Consider the following 19,889-nt stretch of genomic DNA (forward strand, 5'->3'; position numbering starts at 1 on the left):
CGTCTCTACCCTGAATTCTGTCTGGTCGTCTCTGCTCTGAATTCTGTCTGGTCGTCTCTACTCTGAATTGTCTGGTTGTCTCTACCCTGAATTCTGTCTGGTCGTCTCTGCTCTGAATTCTGTCTGGTCGTCTCTACTCTGAATTGTCTGGTTGTCTCTACTCTGAATTCTGTCTGGTCGTCTCTACCCTGAATTCTGTCTGGTCGTCTCTGCTCTGAATTCTGTCTGGTCGTCTCTACTCTGAATTCTGTCTGGTCGTCTCTGCTCTGAATTCTGTCTGATCGTCTCTACCCTGAATTCTGTCTGGTCGTCTCTACCCTGAATTCTGTCTGGTCGTCTCTACCCTGAATTCTGTCTGGTCGTCTCTACCCTGAATTTTGTCTGGTCGTCTCTACTCTGAATTCTGTCTGGTCGTCTCTACCCTGAATTTTGTCTGGTCGTCTCTACTCTGAATTCTGTCTGGTCGTCTCTACTCTGAATTCTGTCTAGTCGTCTCTACTCTCAATTCTGTCTGGTCGTCTCTACCCTGAATTCTGTCTGGTCGTCTCTACCCTGAATTCTGTCTGGTCGTCTCTACCCTGAATTGTCTGGTCGTCTCTACCCTGAATTCTGTCTGGTCGTCTCTACCCTGAATTCTGTCTGGTCGTCTCTACTCTGAATTGTCTGGTCGTCTCTACCCTGAATTCTGTCTGGTCGTCTCTACCCTGAATTCTGTCTGGTCGTCTCTACTCTGAATTCTGTCTGGTCGTCTCTACCCTGAATTCTGTCTGGTCGTCTCTGCCCTGAATTCTGTCTGGTAGTCTCTGCTCTGAATTCTGTCTAGTCGTCTCTACTCTGAATTGTCTGGTTGTCTCTACTCTGAATTATGTCTGGTCGTCTCTACTCTGAATTCTGTCTGGTCGTCTCTACCCTGAATTCTGTCTGGTCGTCTCTACCTTGAATTCTGTCTGGTCGTCTCTGCCCTGAATTATGACTGGTCGTCTCTGCTCTGAATTCTGTCTGGTCGTCTCTGCTCTGAATTCTGTCTAGTCGTCTCTACTCTGAATTCTGTCTGGTCGTCTCTGCTCTGAATTCTGTCTGGTCGTCTCTACCCTGAATTCTGTCTGGTCGTCTCTACTCTGAATTCTGTCTGGTAGTCTCTACTCTGAATTCTGTCTGGTCGTCTCTACCCTGAATTCTGTCTGGTCGTCTCTACTCTGAATTCTGTCTGGTCGTCTCTACTCTGAATTGTCTGGTTGTCTCTGCTCTGAATTCTGTCTGGTCGTCTCTACCCTGAATTCTGTCTGGTCGTCTCTACTCTGAATTCTGTCTGGTCGTCTCTACCCTTAATTCTGTGTGGTCGTCTCTACCCTGAATTCTGTCTGGTCGTCTCTACTCTAAATTCTGTCTGGTCGTCTCTACCCTTAATTCTGTCTGGTCGTCTCTACCCTGAATTCTGTCTGGTCGTCTCTACTCTGAATTTTGTCTGGTCGTCTGTACTCTGAATTCTGTCTGGTCGTCTCTACTCTGAATTCTGTCTGGTCGTCTCTACCCTGAATTCTGTCTGGTCGTCTCTGCTCTGAATTCTGTCTGGTCGTCTCTACTCTGAATTCTGTCTGGTCGTCTCTACCCTGAATTCTGTCTGGTCGTCTCTACCCTGAATTCTGTCTGGTCATCTCTACTCTGAATTGTCTGGTCGTCTCTACCCTGAATTCTGTCTGGTCGTCTCTACCCTGAATTTTGTCTGGTCGTCTCTACTCTGAATTCTGTCTGGTCGTCTCTACCCTGAATTCTGTTTGGTCGTCTCTACCCTGAATTCTGTCTGGTCGTCTCTACCCTGAATTCTGTCTGGTCGTCTCTGCTCTGAATTCTGTCTGGTCGTCTCTACTCTGAATTGTCTGATCGTCTCTACCCTGAATTCTGACTGGTCGTCTCTACCCTGAATTCTGTCTGGTAGTCTCTGCTCTGAATTCTGTCTAGTCGTCTCTACTCTGAATTGTCTGGTTGTCTCTACTCTGAATTCTGTCTGGTCGTCTCTACTCTGAATTCTGTCTGGTCGTCTCTACCCTGAATTCTGTCTGGTCGTCTCTACCCTGAATTCTGTCTGGTCGTCTCTGCCCTGAATTCTGACTGGTCGTCTCTGCTCTGAATTCTGACTGGTCGTCTCTGCTCTGAATTCTGTCTGGTCGTCTCTACCCTGAATTCTGTCTGGTCGTCTCTACTCTGAATTGTCTGGTCGTCTCTACCCTGAATTCTGTCTGGTCCTCTCTGCCCTGAATTCTGTCTGGTCGTCTCTGCTCTGAGTTCTCTTTGCACCGTCGCCGTACTTGTATTTGTTTAGATGTTGTCATCCTGGTGACTCCAGGTCACCATGAGACTCATCCCGGCCTCTTGTGTTCTGAGCCTTGATGGCTGTTTCCGTGCCATCCCCTGGGCCCCCCCCACCCCCCACCCAGCCTGGCCAGCGAGTGGCTGGAGGAGCCGGAGCCATACAACGCCAGCTACTACAAGCGTAGCCTCGACAATGCCGGCTTCGTCTACCGGGCGCCCACGCTCAAATGTACGGCCGTCACAGCCGTTGCCACGGCGGCTATCCACTCACTCACTCCCCACCACAACCACTATCCACTCACTCACTCCTCACCACAACCACTATCCACTCACTCACTCCTCACCACAACCACTATCCACTCACTCACTCCCCACCACAACCACTATCCACTCACTCACTCCTCACCACAACCACTATCCACTCACTCGCTCCTCACCACAACCACTATCCACTCACCCACTCCTCAACGCAACCACTATCGACACACTCGCTTCTCACCACAACCACTATCCACTCACTCCCCACCACAGCCACTATCCACTCACTCGCTTCTCACCACAACCACTATCCACTCACTCACTCCCCACCAAAACCACTATCCACTCACTCCCCACCACAACCACTATCCACTCACTCACTCCTCACCACAACCACTATCCACTCACTCACTCCCCATCACAACCACTATCCACTCACCCACTCCTCACCACAACCACTATCCACTCACTCCCCACCACAACCACTATCCACTCACTCACTCCCCACCACAACCACTATCCACTCACTTCCCACCACAGCCACTATCCACTCACTCGCTCCTCACCATAGCAACTATCCACTCACTCACTCCCCATCACAACCACTATCCACTCACTCGCTCCCCACCACAGCCACTATCCACTCACTCGCTCCTCACCACACCAACTATCCACTCACTCACTCACTCCTCACCACAAGCACTATCCACTCACTCACTCCTCACCACAAGCACTATCCACTCACTCACTCCCCACTACAAACACTATCCACTCACTCCCCACCACAGCCATTATCCACTCACTCACTCCCCATCACAACCACTATCCACTCACTCACTCCTCACCACAACCACTATCCACTCACTCCTCACCACAACCACTATCCACTCACTCACTCCTCACCACAACCACTATCCACTCACTCACTCACTCCCCATCACAACCACTATCCACTCGCTCCTCACCACAACCACTATCCACTCACTCGCTCCCCACAACAACCACTATCCACTCACTCACTCCTCACCACAACCACTATCCACTCACTCCTCACCACAACCACTATCCACTCACTCACTCCTCACCACAACCACTATCCACTCACTCACTCACTCCCCATCACAACCACTATCCACTCACTCCTCACTACAACCACTATCCACTCACTCGCTCCTCACCACAACCACTATCCACTCACTCGCTCCCCACCACAACCACTATCCACTCACTCGCTCCTCACCACAACCACTATCCACTCACTCACTCCCCACCACAACCACTATCCACTCACTCACTCCTCACCACAGCAAATATCCACTCACTCACTCCTCACCACAGCAAATATCCACTCGCTCACTCCCCATCACAACCACTATCCACTCACTCACTCCCCATCACAACCACTATCCACTCACTCACTCCTCACCACAGCAAATATCCACTCACTCACTCCCCATCACAACCACTATCCACTCACTCCTCACCACAACCACTATCCACTCACTCACTCCTCACCACAACCACTATCCACTCACTCACTCCTCACCACAACCACTATCCACTCACCCACTCCTCAACGCAACCACTATCGACACACTCGCTTCTCACCACAACCACTATCCACTCACTCCCCACCACAGCCACTATCCACTCACTCGCTTCTCACCACAACCACTATCCACTCACTCACTCCCCACCAAAACCACTATCCACTCACTCCCCACCACAACCACTATCCACTCACTCACTCCTCACCACAACCACTATCCACTCACTCACTCCCCACCACAACCACTATCCACTCACTCACTCCTCACCACAACCACTATCCACTCACTCGCTCCTCACCACAACCACTATCCACTCACCCACTCCTCAACGCAACCACTATCGACACACTCGCTTCTCACCACAACCACTATCCACTCACTCCCCACCACAGCCACTATCCACTCACTCGCTTCTCACCACAACCACTATCCACTCACTCACTCCCCACCAAAACCACTATCCACTCACTCCCCACCACAACCACTATCCACTCACTCACTCCTCACCACAACCACTATCCACTCACTCACTCCCCATCACAACCACTATCCACTCACCCACTCCTCACCACAACCACTATCCACTCACTCCCCACCACAACCACTATCCACTCACTCACTCCCCACCACAACCACTATCCACTCACTTCCCACCACAGCCACTATCCACTCACTCGCTCCTCACCATAGCAACTATCCACTCACTCACTCCCCATCACAACCACTATCCACTCACTCGCTCCCCACCACAGCCACTATCCACTCACTCGCTCCTCACCACACCAACTATCCACTCACTCACTCCTCACCACAAGCACTATCCACTCACTCACTCCTCACCACAAGCACTATCCACTCACTCACTCCCCACTACAAACACTATCCACTCACTCCCCACCACAGCCATTATCCACTCACTCCCCATCACAACCACTATCCACTCACTCACTCCTCACCACAACCACTATCCACTCACTCCTCACCACAACCACTATCCACTCACTCACTCCTCACCACAACCACTATCCACTCACTCACTCACTCCCCATCACAACCACTATCCACTCACTCCTCACCACAACCACTATCCACTCACTCGCTCCTCACCACAACCACTATCCACTCACTCGCTCCCCACAACAACCACTATCCACTCACTCACTCCTCACCACAACCACTATCCACTCACTCCTCACCACAACCACTATCCACTCACTCACTCCTCACCACAACCACTATCCACTCACTCACTCACTCCCCATCACAACCACTATCCACTCACTCCTCACCACAACCACTATCCACTCACTCGCTCCTCACCACAACCACTATCCACTCACTCGCTCCCCACCACAACCACTATCCACTCACTCGCTCCTCACCACAACCACTATCCACTCACTCACTCCCCACCACAACCACTATCCACTCACTCACTCCTCACCACAGCAAATATCCACTCACTCACTCCTCACCACAGCAAATATCCACTCGCTCACTCCCCATCACAACCACTATCCACTCACTCACTCCCCATCACAACCACTATCCACTCACTCACTCCTCACCACAGCAAATATCCACTCACTCACTCCCCATCACAACCACTATCCACTCACTCCTCACCACAACCACTATCCACTCACTCGCTCCCCATCACAACCACTATCCACTCACTCGCTCCCCACCACAGCCACTATCCACTCACTCCTCACCACAGCAACTATCCACTCACTCGCTCCTCACCACAGCAACTATCCACTCACTCGCTCCCCACCACAACCACTATCCACTCACTCACTCCTCACCACAGCAAATATCCACTCACTCCCCATCACAACCACTATCCACTCACTCCTCACCACAACCACTATCCACTCACTCGCTCCTCACCACAACCACTATCCACTCACTCGCTCCCCACCACAACCACTATCTACTCACTTCCCACCACAGCCACTATCCACTCACTCGCTCCTCACCACAACCACTATCGACTCACTCGCTCCCCACCACAACCACTATCTACTCACTCACTCCTCACCACAACCACTATCCACTCACTCGCTCCCCACCACAACCACTATCTACTCACTCACTCCTCACCACAACCACTATCCACTCACTCACTCCTCACCACAACCACTATCCACTCACTCACTCCTCACCACAACCACTATCCACTCACTCACTCCCCATCACAACCACTATCCACTCACTCACTCCTCACCACAACCACTATCCACTCGCTCACTCCCGACCACAGCCACTATCCACTCACTCGCCACCACCACACCCGTCATGGAGGAGTCCTTAACGCCACGCAGTCTTTAACATCCACACACCGTGAGTTAAGCAGATGGTCGAGGAACTCGTTATTCTATTTGTTATCATCGTAATTTCCACCACGGTGGTTCCGTGGTGTCGATGAGGGCGCTGTGCTGCCTTGATGCCCGCGCTGTCGTTTTGCAGCTCCGCAGGGCAGCATCCTGTCGAGCCGGGCGATCGAGCTCACCTTCAACGAGCACACCCTGAAGCCCGCAGGTGAGCTGACGCACGCACCTGGCCCCCCCCCCCCCACCCCACCGGTTCACAGCGGCCTTGTCGAGCCGCATAGATACCCATTGACTCACACAGAGACCCATAGACTCGCACAGAGCCATAGACTTACTCAGAGTGAGTGGTGATTAAGCTGGGTTAGTAAGCCTTTTAAATGTAGGGCTTGACATTAATGAACACTATATCAATAAATATCATTTAATAATTACTGGGCTTCAAGGGGACTGCTACTGCCTAGTTACGAGACATCTAATCGTAAACCAGTCTTTCGACTGGGCCTCAAACGAGTACCTGGTGCGGTGTGTGGTAAACATCACCACTGGGAAGACAAAGGCGGCCGGGCGTGGTGCTGGCCACCCACCCCCTCGTGTGCCATGTCGGTCTTCATAGGTGGCACTTGCTGACAGCACTTGCCCCAACAGCTTGTTACAGGCTACATGGGGGATCTTTGTGTGTGTGTGCGCGCACACTTGGGGGAGCGGTAATGTCGTGGTTAGTGCACTGCCCCATGAACTCGGCAACTCGGATTTCGATTCCCGCTCACGGCCAACTTCGCCGACGAATATCGGAAACCGGTCCTGGCCCTCGCTTAGGTCGACTCAGCCTCAAATGAGTCCCCGGCAACGGCGTGTAAGCATCACCACCGCCACCCGCCAACAGGACTTGCCCCAACATCCTGTTAATGCTACACGGGGGACCTCTGCCTTTGCTCGCGTGTGGCGCGCTGACTGTACCCTCCCCCGCCCCGCCCCCCTCTCTCTCGGCGGCAGTCGTCGGGGTCAAGTTGGACGTCGAGGCCTGGACGTCAAAGTTCAAGATCCTGGCGACGAACCGCACGGCGGCGGGCGGCGGTGGCGGCGGCGGCCAGGACACGGTGAGCTGCACCGCCTCGGCCTCCCGGGCCCCCACCCAACACCCCCCCCCCCCCCGCTGCCGTGGACCCCCGCAGGCCCCGCCGGTTGCGGCCACGAGGGCCTCCTCCTGCGGATTCCCCCAAACGCACCCCGGGAGGGCTGCTGCCGGCGTTGCACGGCACGACAAAGCGGACATCGCAGAGCTACCTCTGAGATCCCCTTCTTAGCGTGACATTCTGGCCCACACAGAACGGAACATGCGGAAGTGGATATCACAGAGCTACCTCTGAGATCCCCTTCTTAGCGTGACATTCTGGTCCACACGGAACGGAACGCGCGGAAGTGGACATCACAGAGCTACCTCTGAGATCCCCTTCTTAGCGTGACATTCTGGCCCACACAGAACGGAACACGCGGAAGTGGATATCGCAGAGCTACCTCTGAGATCTCCTTCTTAGCGTGAGATTCTGGTCAACACGGAACGGAACGCGCAGAAGTGGATATCAGAGAGCTACCTCTGAGATCCCCTTCTTAGCATGACATTCTAGTCCACACGGAACGCGCGGAAGTGGATATCACAGAGCTACGTCCGAGAGCCCTTCTCGTGGACTCAGTGAAGTTAGGGTTAGGGTTAAGGGCAGCATCCCCCCCACTCGCTCCGCCGTACGAGAGTAACAATACTCATCGCGTCACAGTCAAACCATCATCATCATCAGCAGCAGCTGATGATGATGATGATGGTTGTGGAGGAGAGGCCTCGTCTAGCAGTGGAAATAGACACTGATGGTTTCCTAAAGGAGGTGGCTCTCCTTGTTTGGCTGTTGCTGTTGCTGATGATGAGCGGGGCTTCATCCAGCAGTGAGCATCCACTGGCTTCTGGTGTTCAGGAGGAGGAAGATTTCACTCGGTGCAGTGGTGGATAGAGCATCGCTCCTAATTGTGATGATGATGCTGCTGATTATGATGCTGCTGCTGAAGATGCTACTAATGATGATGCTGATGATGCTGCCGATGCTGCTGATGATGCTGCTGACGATGATGCTGTTGATAATGATGCTGCTGATGATGATGATGTCGGGACACTGCAGTGGCAGGGAGAGGGCTGCCCTGGGGCGATGTACAGAGCTGAGCCCTAATGAAGACGAAGACTTTATAGACCGGGAGTTTTAATTAATGGGGCTTTGCATTGGATTAGCGCGGGAAGGTGCCCTGTGTGGTGGGGGATGGGGGCGGGGGGCTCGTGGGGGGGGGCGAACGTCACGCAAACAAACCGAGCCAAGCGCCCGCCGCTGGAAATTTCCGTCGCCAAATGTCAGCCGCTGCCTCTGCTTTATTTTGCGGGGCGCCCATCCCAAAAGGCCACGACGCTCTCTGTTCTCATCGGCAGGCTTGACCTCGGAGGCATTTGACGCTCGCCCGCTCGCTCGTTCCCCCGCCCGCTCGTCCGTTTGCTCACCCGCACGCTCCCCCGCCTGCTCACCCGCCTGCCTGTCCACTTGCCCGCTCGCTCGCTCACTTGCTCGCCCACTTACTCACCCGCTCTTTCCCCTGTCCGATCGCTTGCCCGCCTGCCCGGGGCTGCTATTCGACCTCGACACGTGCGGTGGATTTTTTTTCTTTCTCCTGATGACGATCGCTTGTGCTGTGATCGAAACGTCGTAGTTGTTTTGTTATTTTCTTTTAACCGATCTACGTTACTTTACCGAACGACGCAAATAATATCTGTTGTGTGTTTGTTTATTTATTGATTTATTTCCGCGTGTCTGTATGGCACTGTGGCCGTGTGTCCGTGTGGGTGTGTCCTTATGTCCGTGTGTCCCTGTGTGTCTGTGTCTGTATGTCCATCTGTACCCTTGTCCGTGTGTCCGTGTGTCTGTGTATCGGTGTGTCTGTGTATTGGTGTGTCTGTGTGTCTGTGTGTCCGTGTGTCTGTTTGTGTGTCTGTGTATTGGTGTGTCTGTGTATCGGTGTGTATGTGTATCGGTGTGTCTGTGTGTCTGTGTATCCGTGTGTCTGTGTGTTTGTGTGTCTGTGTATCGGTGTGTCTGTGTATCGGTGTGTCTGTGTGTCTGTGTATCGGTGTGTCTGTGTATCGGTGTGTCTGTGTGTCTGTGTATCGGCGTGTCTGTGTGTGTCTGTGTGTCTGTGTATCTGTGTATCGGTGTGTCTGTGTCTGTGTGTATGTGTATCAGTGTGTCTGTGTGTCTGTGTATCCGTGTGTCTGTGTGTCTGTGTATCGGTGTGTCTGTGTGTCTGTGTATCGGTGTGTCTGTGTCTGTGTGTATGTGTATCGGTGTGTCTGTGTGTCTGTGTATCCGTGTGTCTGTGTGTCTGTGTATCGGTGTGTCTGTGTGTCTGTGTATCGGTGTGTCTGTGTATCGGCGTGTCTGTGTGTCTGTGTGTGTCTGTGTGTCTGTGTATCTGTGTATCGGTGTGTCTGTGTCTGTGTGTCTGTGTGTCTGTGTATTAATGTGTCTGTGTATCCGTGTGTCTGTGTGTCTAGTGCGATGGCTTCAGGACGTACGGATCGAGCAGCTGTGAGATGGACTGCGAGGGCTCCAGCGAGGTGACTCTCGCCCGCGTGTGGAGCCGGCTCCATGACCACGGCTCCGGGTTTTACATTGCTCTCCTGCCGTCGGACAGACAGACAAGCAGACAGTCGGACAGACGATTGGATGGACGTCAGACAGATGGACAGATCGACGGTTAGACAGACGGACTGACTTTCAGACATACGCACAGGTGGACGGATGTACAAACGGTTGGACTGTCAGCGGAACGTCGACCAGACGATTCATATTTGTCTGTCCGTCCTTATGACCGTCTGTCTGTGTGTCTGGCATGCGTTGTTTGTCTGCGCAGGAGCTGCTCTGCGTCATCCTGGACGACGGGGGCTTCCTCGTCCTGTCCAACAACAAGGAGCACACAAACCTGGTGAGCGGCGAGCCGCCGGCATGCCGGCTCTCACCCGCTCGCACGCTCGCCCACCCACTCGGTCACTCATACACTCGCTCACCAGCTCACTCGCTCGCTCGCTCGCTCACCCACCTGCTCACTCATTCACTTGCTCACTCACCTACCCACTCTCTGACTCATTCACTCATTCACCGACTCACTCATTCACCGACTCACTCGCTCGCTTACTCACCCACTCGCTCGCTCACTCATTTACTCACTCATTGGCTCACTCGCTCGCTCACTCACTCGCTCGCTCACTCATTTACTTGCTCACTCACTCACCCACCCACTGGCTCGCTCATTCACTTGCTTATTGGCTAACTCGCTCGTTCACCCACCCACTCACTCAATCATTTACTCTTTCACCCACTGACTAAACCGACCGTTTAGTTGCTCACTCATTAATTCACTCACCCACTCACTCGCTCACCCACCAACTCGCTCTCCCACCCACTCGCTCACCCACCCACTCTCTCATTTACTCCCTCACCCACTCACAAGCTCGTTCAATTACCCACCCACTCGCTTGCTCAATTACTCGCTCACTCAATTACTCGCTCAACCACTGGCCAGCCCAACCACTCACCTGTTCACTCATTTGTTCACTCACTCACCCAATCACGAGCTCGTTTGCTCACCCACCCACTCGCTCATTTACTCACTCACACACTCACTAGCCAATTCACCCCTTCACTCGCGCATTCAGTTACTTGCTCGCTCGGTCATTCAACTGTTGATTGGCTCAATCAGTCGCTAGCTCTGATTGACCGCATGACCCAAATTGGCCGAATCATGATCTGCTTGTTGGTTCAGATGGCCGTGCGGGTGCAACGTTGATGTTTTAACTGCAGCCCTCCACCACCCAGCGACAGGGATGAGCAAATGAAGCTGTCGCGTCGTGGGTGGATGTGACAATCGATTTGGTTTCAACAGCAAATCCGTAGGAGGAGGAGATCCAACGTTAACGACCCCAAGCAACGTTTTTGAAAATTTTATCTACGGGACCTTTTTTTGCCAGTATCAAAGTAAGAAAAATAACAATACAGTAGGTTTTACCCTTTCAGGCAAGATAACGGGTGTTAAGATGTTAAAAAAACAAATGGATACCTTTCATAATAATCAAGTACTGCATCAACCATACGTACTCGGCTCTTGCTCTGATCGACGTGCCCCCTTGTTTAATCAGGGCGACAAAACACTTGGGGGTCGCGTAGATGGCGCTGGAGCAAATTCATTTGGGGCCTGCGCCGAGGCGAGGAGGTCACCGACAAGCTCGCCAGTTGCCGCCGGGATCGGGAGACCCTGAAGGGAGATTCGGAGGGAGATTTGGAGGGAGATTTAGAGGGAGATTCGGAGAGAGATCCGGAGGGAGATTCGGAGAGAGATTCGGAGGGAGATTCGGAGGGAGATTCGGAGGGAGATTTAGAGGGAGATTTAAAGGGAGATTCAGAGGGAGATTTAGAGGGAGATTTAAAGGGAGATTTAGAGGGAGATTAGGAGGGAGATTAGGAGGGAGATTCGGAGAGAGATTCGGAGGGAGATTCGGAGGGAGATTCGGAGGGAGATTCGGAGGGAGATTCAGAGGGAGATTCAGAGGGAGATTCAGAGGGAGATTCAGAGGGAGATTCAGAGGGAGATTCAGAGGGAGATTCAGAGGGAGATTCAGAGGGAGATTCAGAGGGAGATTCAGAGGGAGATTCAGAGGGAGATTCAGCTGGAGATGGGAAGAGAGGGTGGTGTGGAGGACAGATGAGAGGGCGGCTTGCCACGAGAAACAAGGGGGCAGGAAGAGATGGATAAGCCAATGCCGCTCAACCTCGTCCAGACCACCAGCTCGGCACAACCGAATGCGTGTGGTCATGTTGCCGTTAATCAGAATAATAGTATTTATCCGTAATGCAGGTTACCCATGAGCTATGAAGCTCTTCCACAGACGGCAGCGGTGACGCAATAATGCAGCTGCACTCCATATCAGGCCGGTAGATGGATGACTGTACCGTACTGATGAGTCCTAACGAGAGCGATACTGGTCGACGCCGGCGCCTGTTGGGATGGTGGTCAGCACTGACGAGTTCTCACCACGACGACGACGATACTCCGATGGTTTTGGTTCAGGCTCGCCGGGCCGTCCCGTTGCACGAGCCGGAGACCGTCGAACCCTGGCCAGGCACGCGGCTCCACCGAGCTCCCCCCCCCCCCACCGCCTCAGAGGGGCTAAGCGGGCGAACGCGACGTCGCAACGACGCGGTTTGTGACGCGCCCGCCGCTCCGACCTTTCCCTCCGCCGTCGTGCGTAGCCCGCTGGGGGGGGGGGGGGGCACGGAATCCGCTTGTTGCGAGCGCGTCGCTCACGTGCACACCTTGTCTTCCTCCACCCCGACCCTGACCTTTGCCCTGACCCCCAATGCTGGTTTCAACCGTGACCCCCAACTCTGACCTCCAACACTGACCCCCAACTCTGACCCCCAACTCTGACCTCCAACACTGTCCCCCATCTCTGACCCCCAACTCTGACCCCCAACACTGACCCCAACATTGACCCCCAACTCTGGCCACCCCCAACTCTGACCCCCAACTCTGACCTCCAACTCTGACCCCCAACACTGACCCCCAACTGACCACCCCCAACTCTGACCCCCAACTCTGACCTCTAACTCTGACCCCCAACACTGACCCCCAACACTGACCCCCAACTCTGACCCCCAACTCTGACCTCCAACACTGACCCCCAACTCTGACCCCCAACTCTGACCTCCAACACTGACCCCCAACTCTGACCCCCAACTCTGACCACCAACACTGACCCCCAACTCTGACCACCCCCAACTCTGACCCCCAACTCTGACCCCCAACTCTGACCCCCAACTCTGACCTCCAACTCTGACCCCCAACTCTGACCCCCAACTCTGACCCCCAACTCTGCCTGCAACTCGGGCCCCGTCCCCTGAATTCTACACTCACCCCGACCCTGATGACAACACTGACCACAACTCTGACTTGAATCCCAACCACGACCTGACTTGAACCCTGTCCTCAACCCCAACCACGGCCTGACCCCCCAACCCTGATCCTAACCCTTAACCCCAACACCTGATTCCAACACTAACTACAACCCTGACCCGAATCCCATCCACGACCTTACCTGAACCCTGACCCCAATCCCAACCCTGACCCCGACCGTGACCCCCGACCCCCGGGAGCAGTTGGGCAGCTTCTTCGGCACGATCGATGGTGCCCTCATGTCGGCGCTCTACAACGCCTCGCTCTACGCCAAGGTGGAGTCCTTCGACTACCAGTCGGTGTGTGGGCCCCGGCGGGCCAACACCTCGGCCTCCACGGCAACGCACCTCCACATGGTATCCCAACCCCCACATGGTACCCCCACACGGTACACCCACACGGTACACCCACCCGCACACCCACCCGGTCACCCCCACCCGCACCCCCACACGGTATCCCAACCCCCACACGGTACCCCCACACCGTACCACCACCCGGTACACCCACACGGTCACCCCTACCCGCACCCCCACACGGTATCCCAACCCCCACACGGTACCCCCACACGGTACCCCCACCCGGTACACCCACCCGCACCCCCACACGGTCACCCCCACCCGCATCCCCACACGGTACCCCCACACGGTACCCCCACACAGTCACCCCAACCGCTACACAGTAAAGGGCCCCCCTGGGTACGATTTCCGCTCATGGCCAACACCAGTGGCGATTATCTGAACCGGTCCTGGGCCTCCCCTCGCTCGACTCAGCCTCACTTGAGTACCTGGTGCGGTGTGTAAACATCGCCACTGGGGAGACAAAGGCGGCCGGGCGTGGTGCTGGCCACCCTCCCCCCTCGTGCGCCGTTCTGTCCTTCATAGGCGCTGCTCGCGAACAGCACTTGCCCCTCCACTCTGTTGAAGGCTACACGGGGGATCTTTGTCTTGGTGTGTCCCTTCTCACAGCCCAGTCTCGTGGACCTCTTCAACCTTGCCTGGTGGTCCACGGCGGCTCTGTGGTAAGACGCCGTGAGGTCACGCACACACACACACTACACACACACTACTCACACACTACACACACACTACACACATACACTACACACACACACTACACACACACACACTACACACACACTACACACACTACACACACACTACTCACACACTACACACACACTACACACATACACTACACACACACACTACACACACACACTACACACACACTACACACACTACACACTACACACACTACACACACACTACTCACACACTACACACACGCACTACACACACACTACTCACACACACTACACACACACTACACACACTACACACTACACACACACTACTCACACACTACACACACACTACTCACACACACTACAGACACACTACACTACACAGACACTACACACACTACACACTACAATACACACACTATACACTACACTACACACACTACACACACACACTACACACCACACACACACACTACACACACACATTACACACACACACTACACACACACTACACTACACACACACACACTACACACACTACACACACACACTACACACACTACACACACACACACTACACACACGCACTACACTACACACACTACACACACACACTACACACACGCACTACACTACACACACTACACACACTACACACACACTACACACACACTACACTACACACACCACACACTACACTACACACACGACACACACTACACACACACTACACACACACACTACACACACACTACACTACACACACTACACACAAACACTACACACACACTACACACACCACTACACACACCACTACACACACTACACACGCACACTACACACGCACACTACACACACACACACACTACACACACACTACACACACACTACACACACACACTACACACTACACACACACTACACACACACTACACACACACTACACACACACTACACACACACTAAACACACACTACACTACACACACTACACACACTACACTACACACACTACACACACACTACACTACACACACTACACACACACTACACACACTACACACACACTACACTGCACACACTACACTATACACACTACACTACAGACACTACACACACACTACACTACACACACTACACACACACTACACTACACACTACACACACTACACACACACACATACCACACACACACTACACTACACACACTACACACACACACACTACACACACTACACACACACACTACACACACTACACACAAAACACACACTACACACACACACTACACACACTACACACACACGCTACACACACACTACACACACACTACACACACACTACACACACACTACACACACTACATACACACACACTACACACACTACATACACACTACACACACACACTACACACACTACACACACACTACACACACACTACACACACACCACACACACTACACACACACACTACACACACACACTACACACACTACACACACACACTACACACACTACACACACACACTACACACACACTACACACACTACACTCTACACACACACTACACACACACTACACACACTACACACTACACACACACTACACACACTACACTCTACACACACACTACACACACACTACATACACACTACACACACACTACACACACACTACTCACACACACTACACACACACTACACACACTACACACTACACACACTACACACACACTACTCACACACTACACACACACTACACACACACACTACAGACACACTACACTACACAGACACTACACACACTACACACACACGCTACACTACACACACACACTACACACACACGCTACACTACACACTACACACACACACTACACTACACACACTAAACACACACACACACTACACACACACACACTACACACACTACACTACACACACTACACTACACTCACACACTACACACACTACACTACACACACTACACTACACACTACACTACACACATACACACTACACTACACACACAATACACACACACACTACACACACACACTACACACACTACACACACTGCACACACACTACACACACTACACACACTGCACACACACTACACACACACACTGCACACACACACTGCACACACACTACACACACTACACACACTACACACACACTTCTCACACACACACTACACACACACACTACACGCACACACTACACACACACACACTACACTACACACACTACACACACACTACACACACTACACTACACACACACTACACACACACTACACTACACACACAACACACACTACCCTACACACTACACTACACACACTACACATACTACACACACACTACACTACACAATGCACACACACACTACACACACACTACACACACACACTACACTCCACACACTACACACACACACCACACACACTACACTACACACCACACACACACTACACTACACACACTACACTCCACACACTACACCCACACCACACACACACACTACACTACACACACTACACACACACCACACACACACACTACACTACACACACTACACACACACTACACTACACACACTACACACACACACTACAGTACACACACCACACATACACCACACACCACACACACACCACACACACACCACACACACCACACACACCACACATACACACCACACACACCACACACACAGCACACACCACACATACACTATACACATCACACATACACCACACACACACCACACACCACACGCACACCACTCACACCACACACACCACACCAACACACCATACACACCACACACACCACGCACACCACACACACCACACACACACCACACATACACACCACACACATCACACACACAGTCTCTAACTCTCTCACTGTTTGCGTGTCTCTCTCCCCGTGGTCGCGTGGATTTTTCTCCGGGTCCTCCTGTTTCTCCCACCACATTTAGAATCAACATCACGCGTTTAGAGTCTTGGGCTGCTGTCAATGTCCACGTGATAATTCGTCACTTCGTTGAGCTATCATTTGTGATGGCCAGCTCGCTTCTGAATAAGAGCTGTACAGCCTTACCTGGTAAAATATCATCGATTCAAGGCTGTAGGTCGTGGTCAAGGTTAGGGGTTAAACGATGGGGTCACGGTTAAAAGTTGAGGCCGTGTGCCGTGGAGTGGGAAGAATGTTGACAGGCTCCGTAAAAAATCGTGCATGGTGCCACTGGGCAGTTGTGTGCACGTGTGTGTGAGTGCGTGCATGTCTGCGTGTTTGCACGTGTGTGTGTGTACGTGTGTGTGTGTGCGTGCTCGCGAGTGTGAGCTTGTGTGTGTTTGTGCGTGCGTGTGTGTGCATGAGCGGTAGTGCAGTGCTAGCGCACTGACCCGAGTTCGATTTCTGTTCAATTATCTGCACCAGTCCTGGGCTTCACCTAGGTCGACTCAGCCTCAAATGAGTACCTGGTGCGTCGTGTAAACATCGCCACTGGGGAGACAAAGGCGGCCGGGCGTGGTGCTGGCCACACCACGCCCTCGTGTGCTTGCTAACAGCACTTGCCCCAGCAGTCTGCTGAGGCTATATGGGGGATATTTGTCTTTGTACATGTCCGTGCGTGTGTCACTCAACCCGCAGGTCCCTGCTGCAGCAGCTGCTCTTCTCCCTGCTTCTGGGCACCACAGAGCACAGCGGTGCGTGTGTGTGTGTGTGTCTGTGTGTGTGTGTCTGTGTGTGTGTGTCTGTGTGTGTGTGTCTGTGTGTCTGTGTGTGTGTGTCTGTGTGTCTGTGTGTGTGTGTCTGTGTGTGTGTGTCTGTCTGTCTGTGTGTGTGTGTGTGTCTGTGTGTGTGTCTGTGTGTCTGTGTGTGTGTCTGTGTGTCTGTGTGTGTGTCTGTGTGTGTATGTGTGTGTGTCTGTATGTGTGTGTGTGTCTGTGTGTGTGTGTGTCTGTGTGTGTGTGTCTGTGTGTGTGTGTCTGTGTGTGTGTGTCTGTGTGTGTGTATGTGTGTGTGTGTCTGTGTGTCTGTGAGCGTGTGTGTGCCTGTGTGCCTGTGTGTCTGTATGTGTCTGTGTGTGTGCGTGTTTGTCTGTGTGCATGTGTGTGCGTGTGTGTCTCTGTGCATATGTGTGCGTGTGTGTCTGTGTGCGTGTGTGTCTGTGTGCGTGTGTGTGCGTGTGTGTGCCTGTGTGTCTGTGTGCGTGTGTGTGTCTGTGTGTTTGTGTGTCTGTGTGCGTGTGTGTGCAGTCCGGCAAAACAACCCCCTACCTCCTCGCGGTGCCGGACGGGCAATTCTGTGGGGGGAGGTCCAATTCCGATTGGCTCCTCCTCTCATGGCGTGTGTGACCACCAGAGGGGCTAAACGGGGGCTCTGGATAGGTGCGAGGGGCTGGTAACCCCTCCACCTTAAAAAATTTACCACTAAACCATGCCTAAAATATCTACCTAATAAGCTTGTGCTGGAGGCCCCGGGGGGATAGGCGTCTATGACGTCTCCTGGCCAAACCCCAATTGGCGGAGCCAGGAGATTGAATCTCTACCCTCGGGGCTTCTCCAGAAACAAGGAAAAGCCACTACGTGTGGCCACGTGGAATGTTCGAACGCTCACTGCGGAGGAGAGGCTGCCACTCCTCTGTCAGGAGCTGGACCGGTACCGCCTGGAATTCTGGCATTCAGGAGGTCCGGTGGACCGGTTCTGGCTCCTGCCACCATGAGGGGTGGACAGTCCTCTACTCGGGGCAGCAGACTGCCAAACAACAGGGTGTGGCTATTCTTATGAACAAAAGAATGAAGGGGGTGTGGGAGCGTGGCAGTGAGGTGTGGGAAGCTGTAATCCCCAGGCTACTTTGGGCTCGCCTTCCCATCAATCGGAGGTGAGGAGTGGTGGTTGTGGTTACTTATGCCCCCACCGAAGACGAACATCCGTGGAAGGATGGAGGCAAAGGCGATGAGTCAGATGCCTTCTATGACCTCCTGTCACAGGTGCTGGCTAAGATGGCCCCTCGGGATAGAGACATCTTGTTGGGTAACTTCAATGCCCGAGTGGGTCATGATGCTGGCACCTGGTCTGGAGTGATTGTAGGGCATGGGCCAGATCAGCTCAATAACAACGGTAGGAGGATGCTAGATTTTTCTGCAGCCCATGGGCTTGTAATTACCAACACGCTGTTCCGGCATCGGCGCATCCACACAACATCATGGATGCATGCCGGGTCCAAGCAAGAACATCTGCTGGACTACATAGTGACGGACCAGCGGATGCGAGCCCATGTCCTTGACACCAGGACCTACCGTGGAGCTTATCTGCCCTCTGACCATCGACTTGTCATCTGTAAGATGCGCCTGCCA

The 19,889-nt window shown here is 53.2% G+C and overlaps 1 protein-coding gene across 4 annotated transcripts in view; it reads left to right on the top strand.

The window, feature by feature from the left end:
- LOC116951295 (voltage-dependent calcium channel subunit alpha-2/delta-2-like) overlaps nucleotides 1–19,889 on the top strand; it is a 196,563-nt gene that overhangs the window by 156,035 nt on the left and 20,639 nt on the right. For 3 of the 4 annotated variants that reach the window (XM_076073414.1, XM_076073413.1, XM_076073415.1), the window contains 8 exons: nucleotides 2,436–2,539; nucleotides 6,591–6,662; nucleotides 7,448–7,551; nucleotides 10,035–10,097; nucleotides 10,394–10,465; nucleotides 13,693–13,845; nucleotides 14,455–14,507; nucleotides 18,181–18,236. In XM_076073414.1, the coding sequence (XP_075929529.1) occupies nucleotides 2,436–2,539; nucleotides 6,591–6,662; nucleotides 7,448–7,551; nucleotides 10,035–10,097; nucleotides 10,394–10,465; nucleotides 13,693–13,845; nucleotides 14,455–14,507; nucleotides 18,181–18,236 (677 nt within the window). The remainder of the gene's footprint in view (nucleotides 1–2,435; nucleotides 2,540–6,590; nucleotides 6,663–7,447; nucleotides 7,552–10,034; nucleotides 10,098–10,393; nucleotides 10,466–13,692; nucleotides 13,846–14,454; nucleotides 14,508–18,180; nucleotides 18,237–19,889) is intronic. The other variant, XM_076073416.1, reaches the window with a different exon arrangement.

The sequence above is a fragment of the Petromyzon marinus genome, chromosome 42 (genome assembly GCF_048934315.1).
Source record: "Petromyzon marinus isolate PM22_M1 ecotype Great Lakes invasive population chromosome 42, UKy_Petmar_22M1.pri1.0, whole genome shotgun sequence".
Taxonomy (NCBI): domain Eukaryota; kingdom Metazoa; phylum Chordata; class Hyperoartia; order Petromyzontiformes; family Petromyzontidae; genus Petromyzon; species Petromyzon marinus.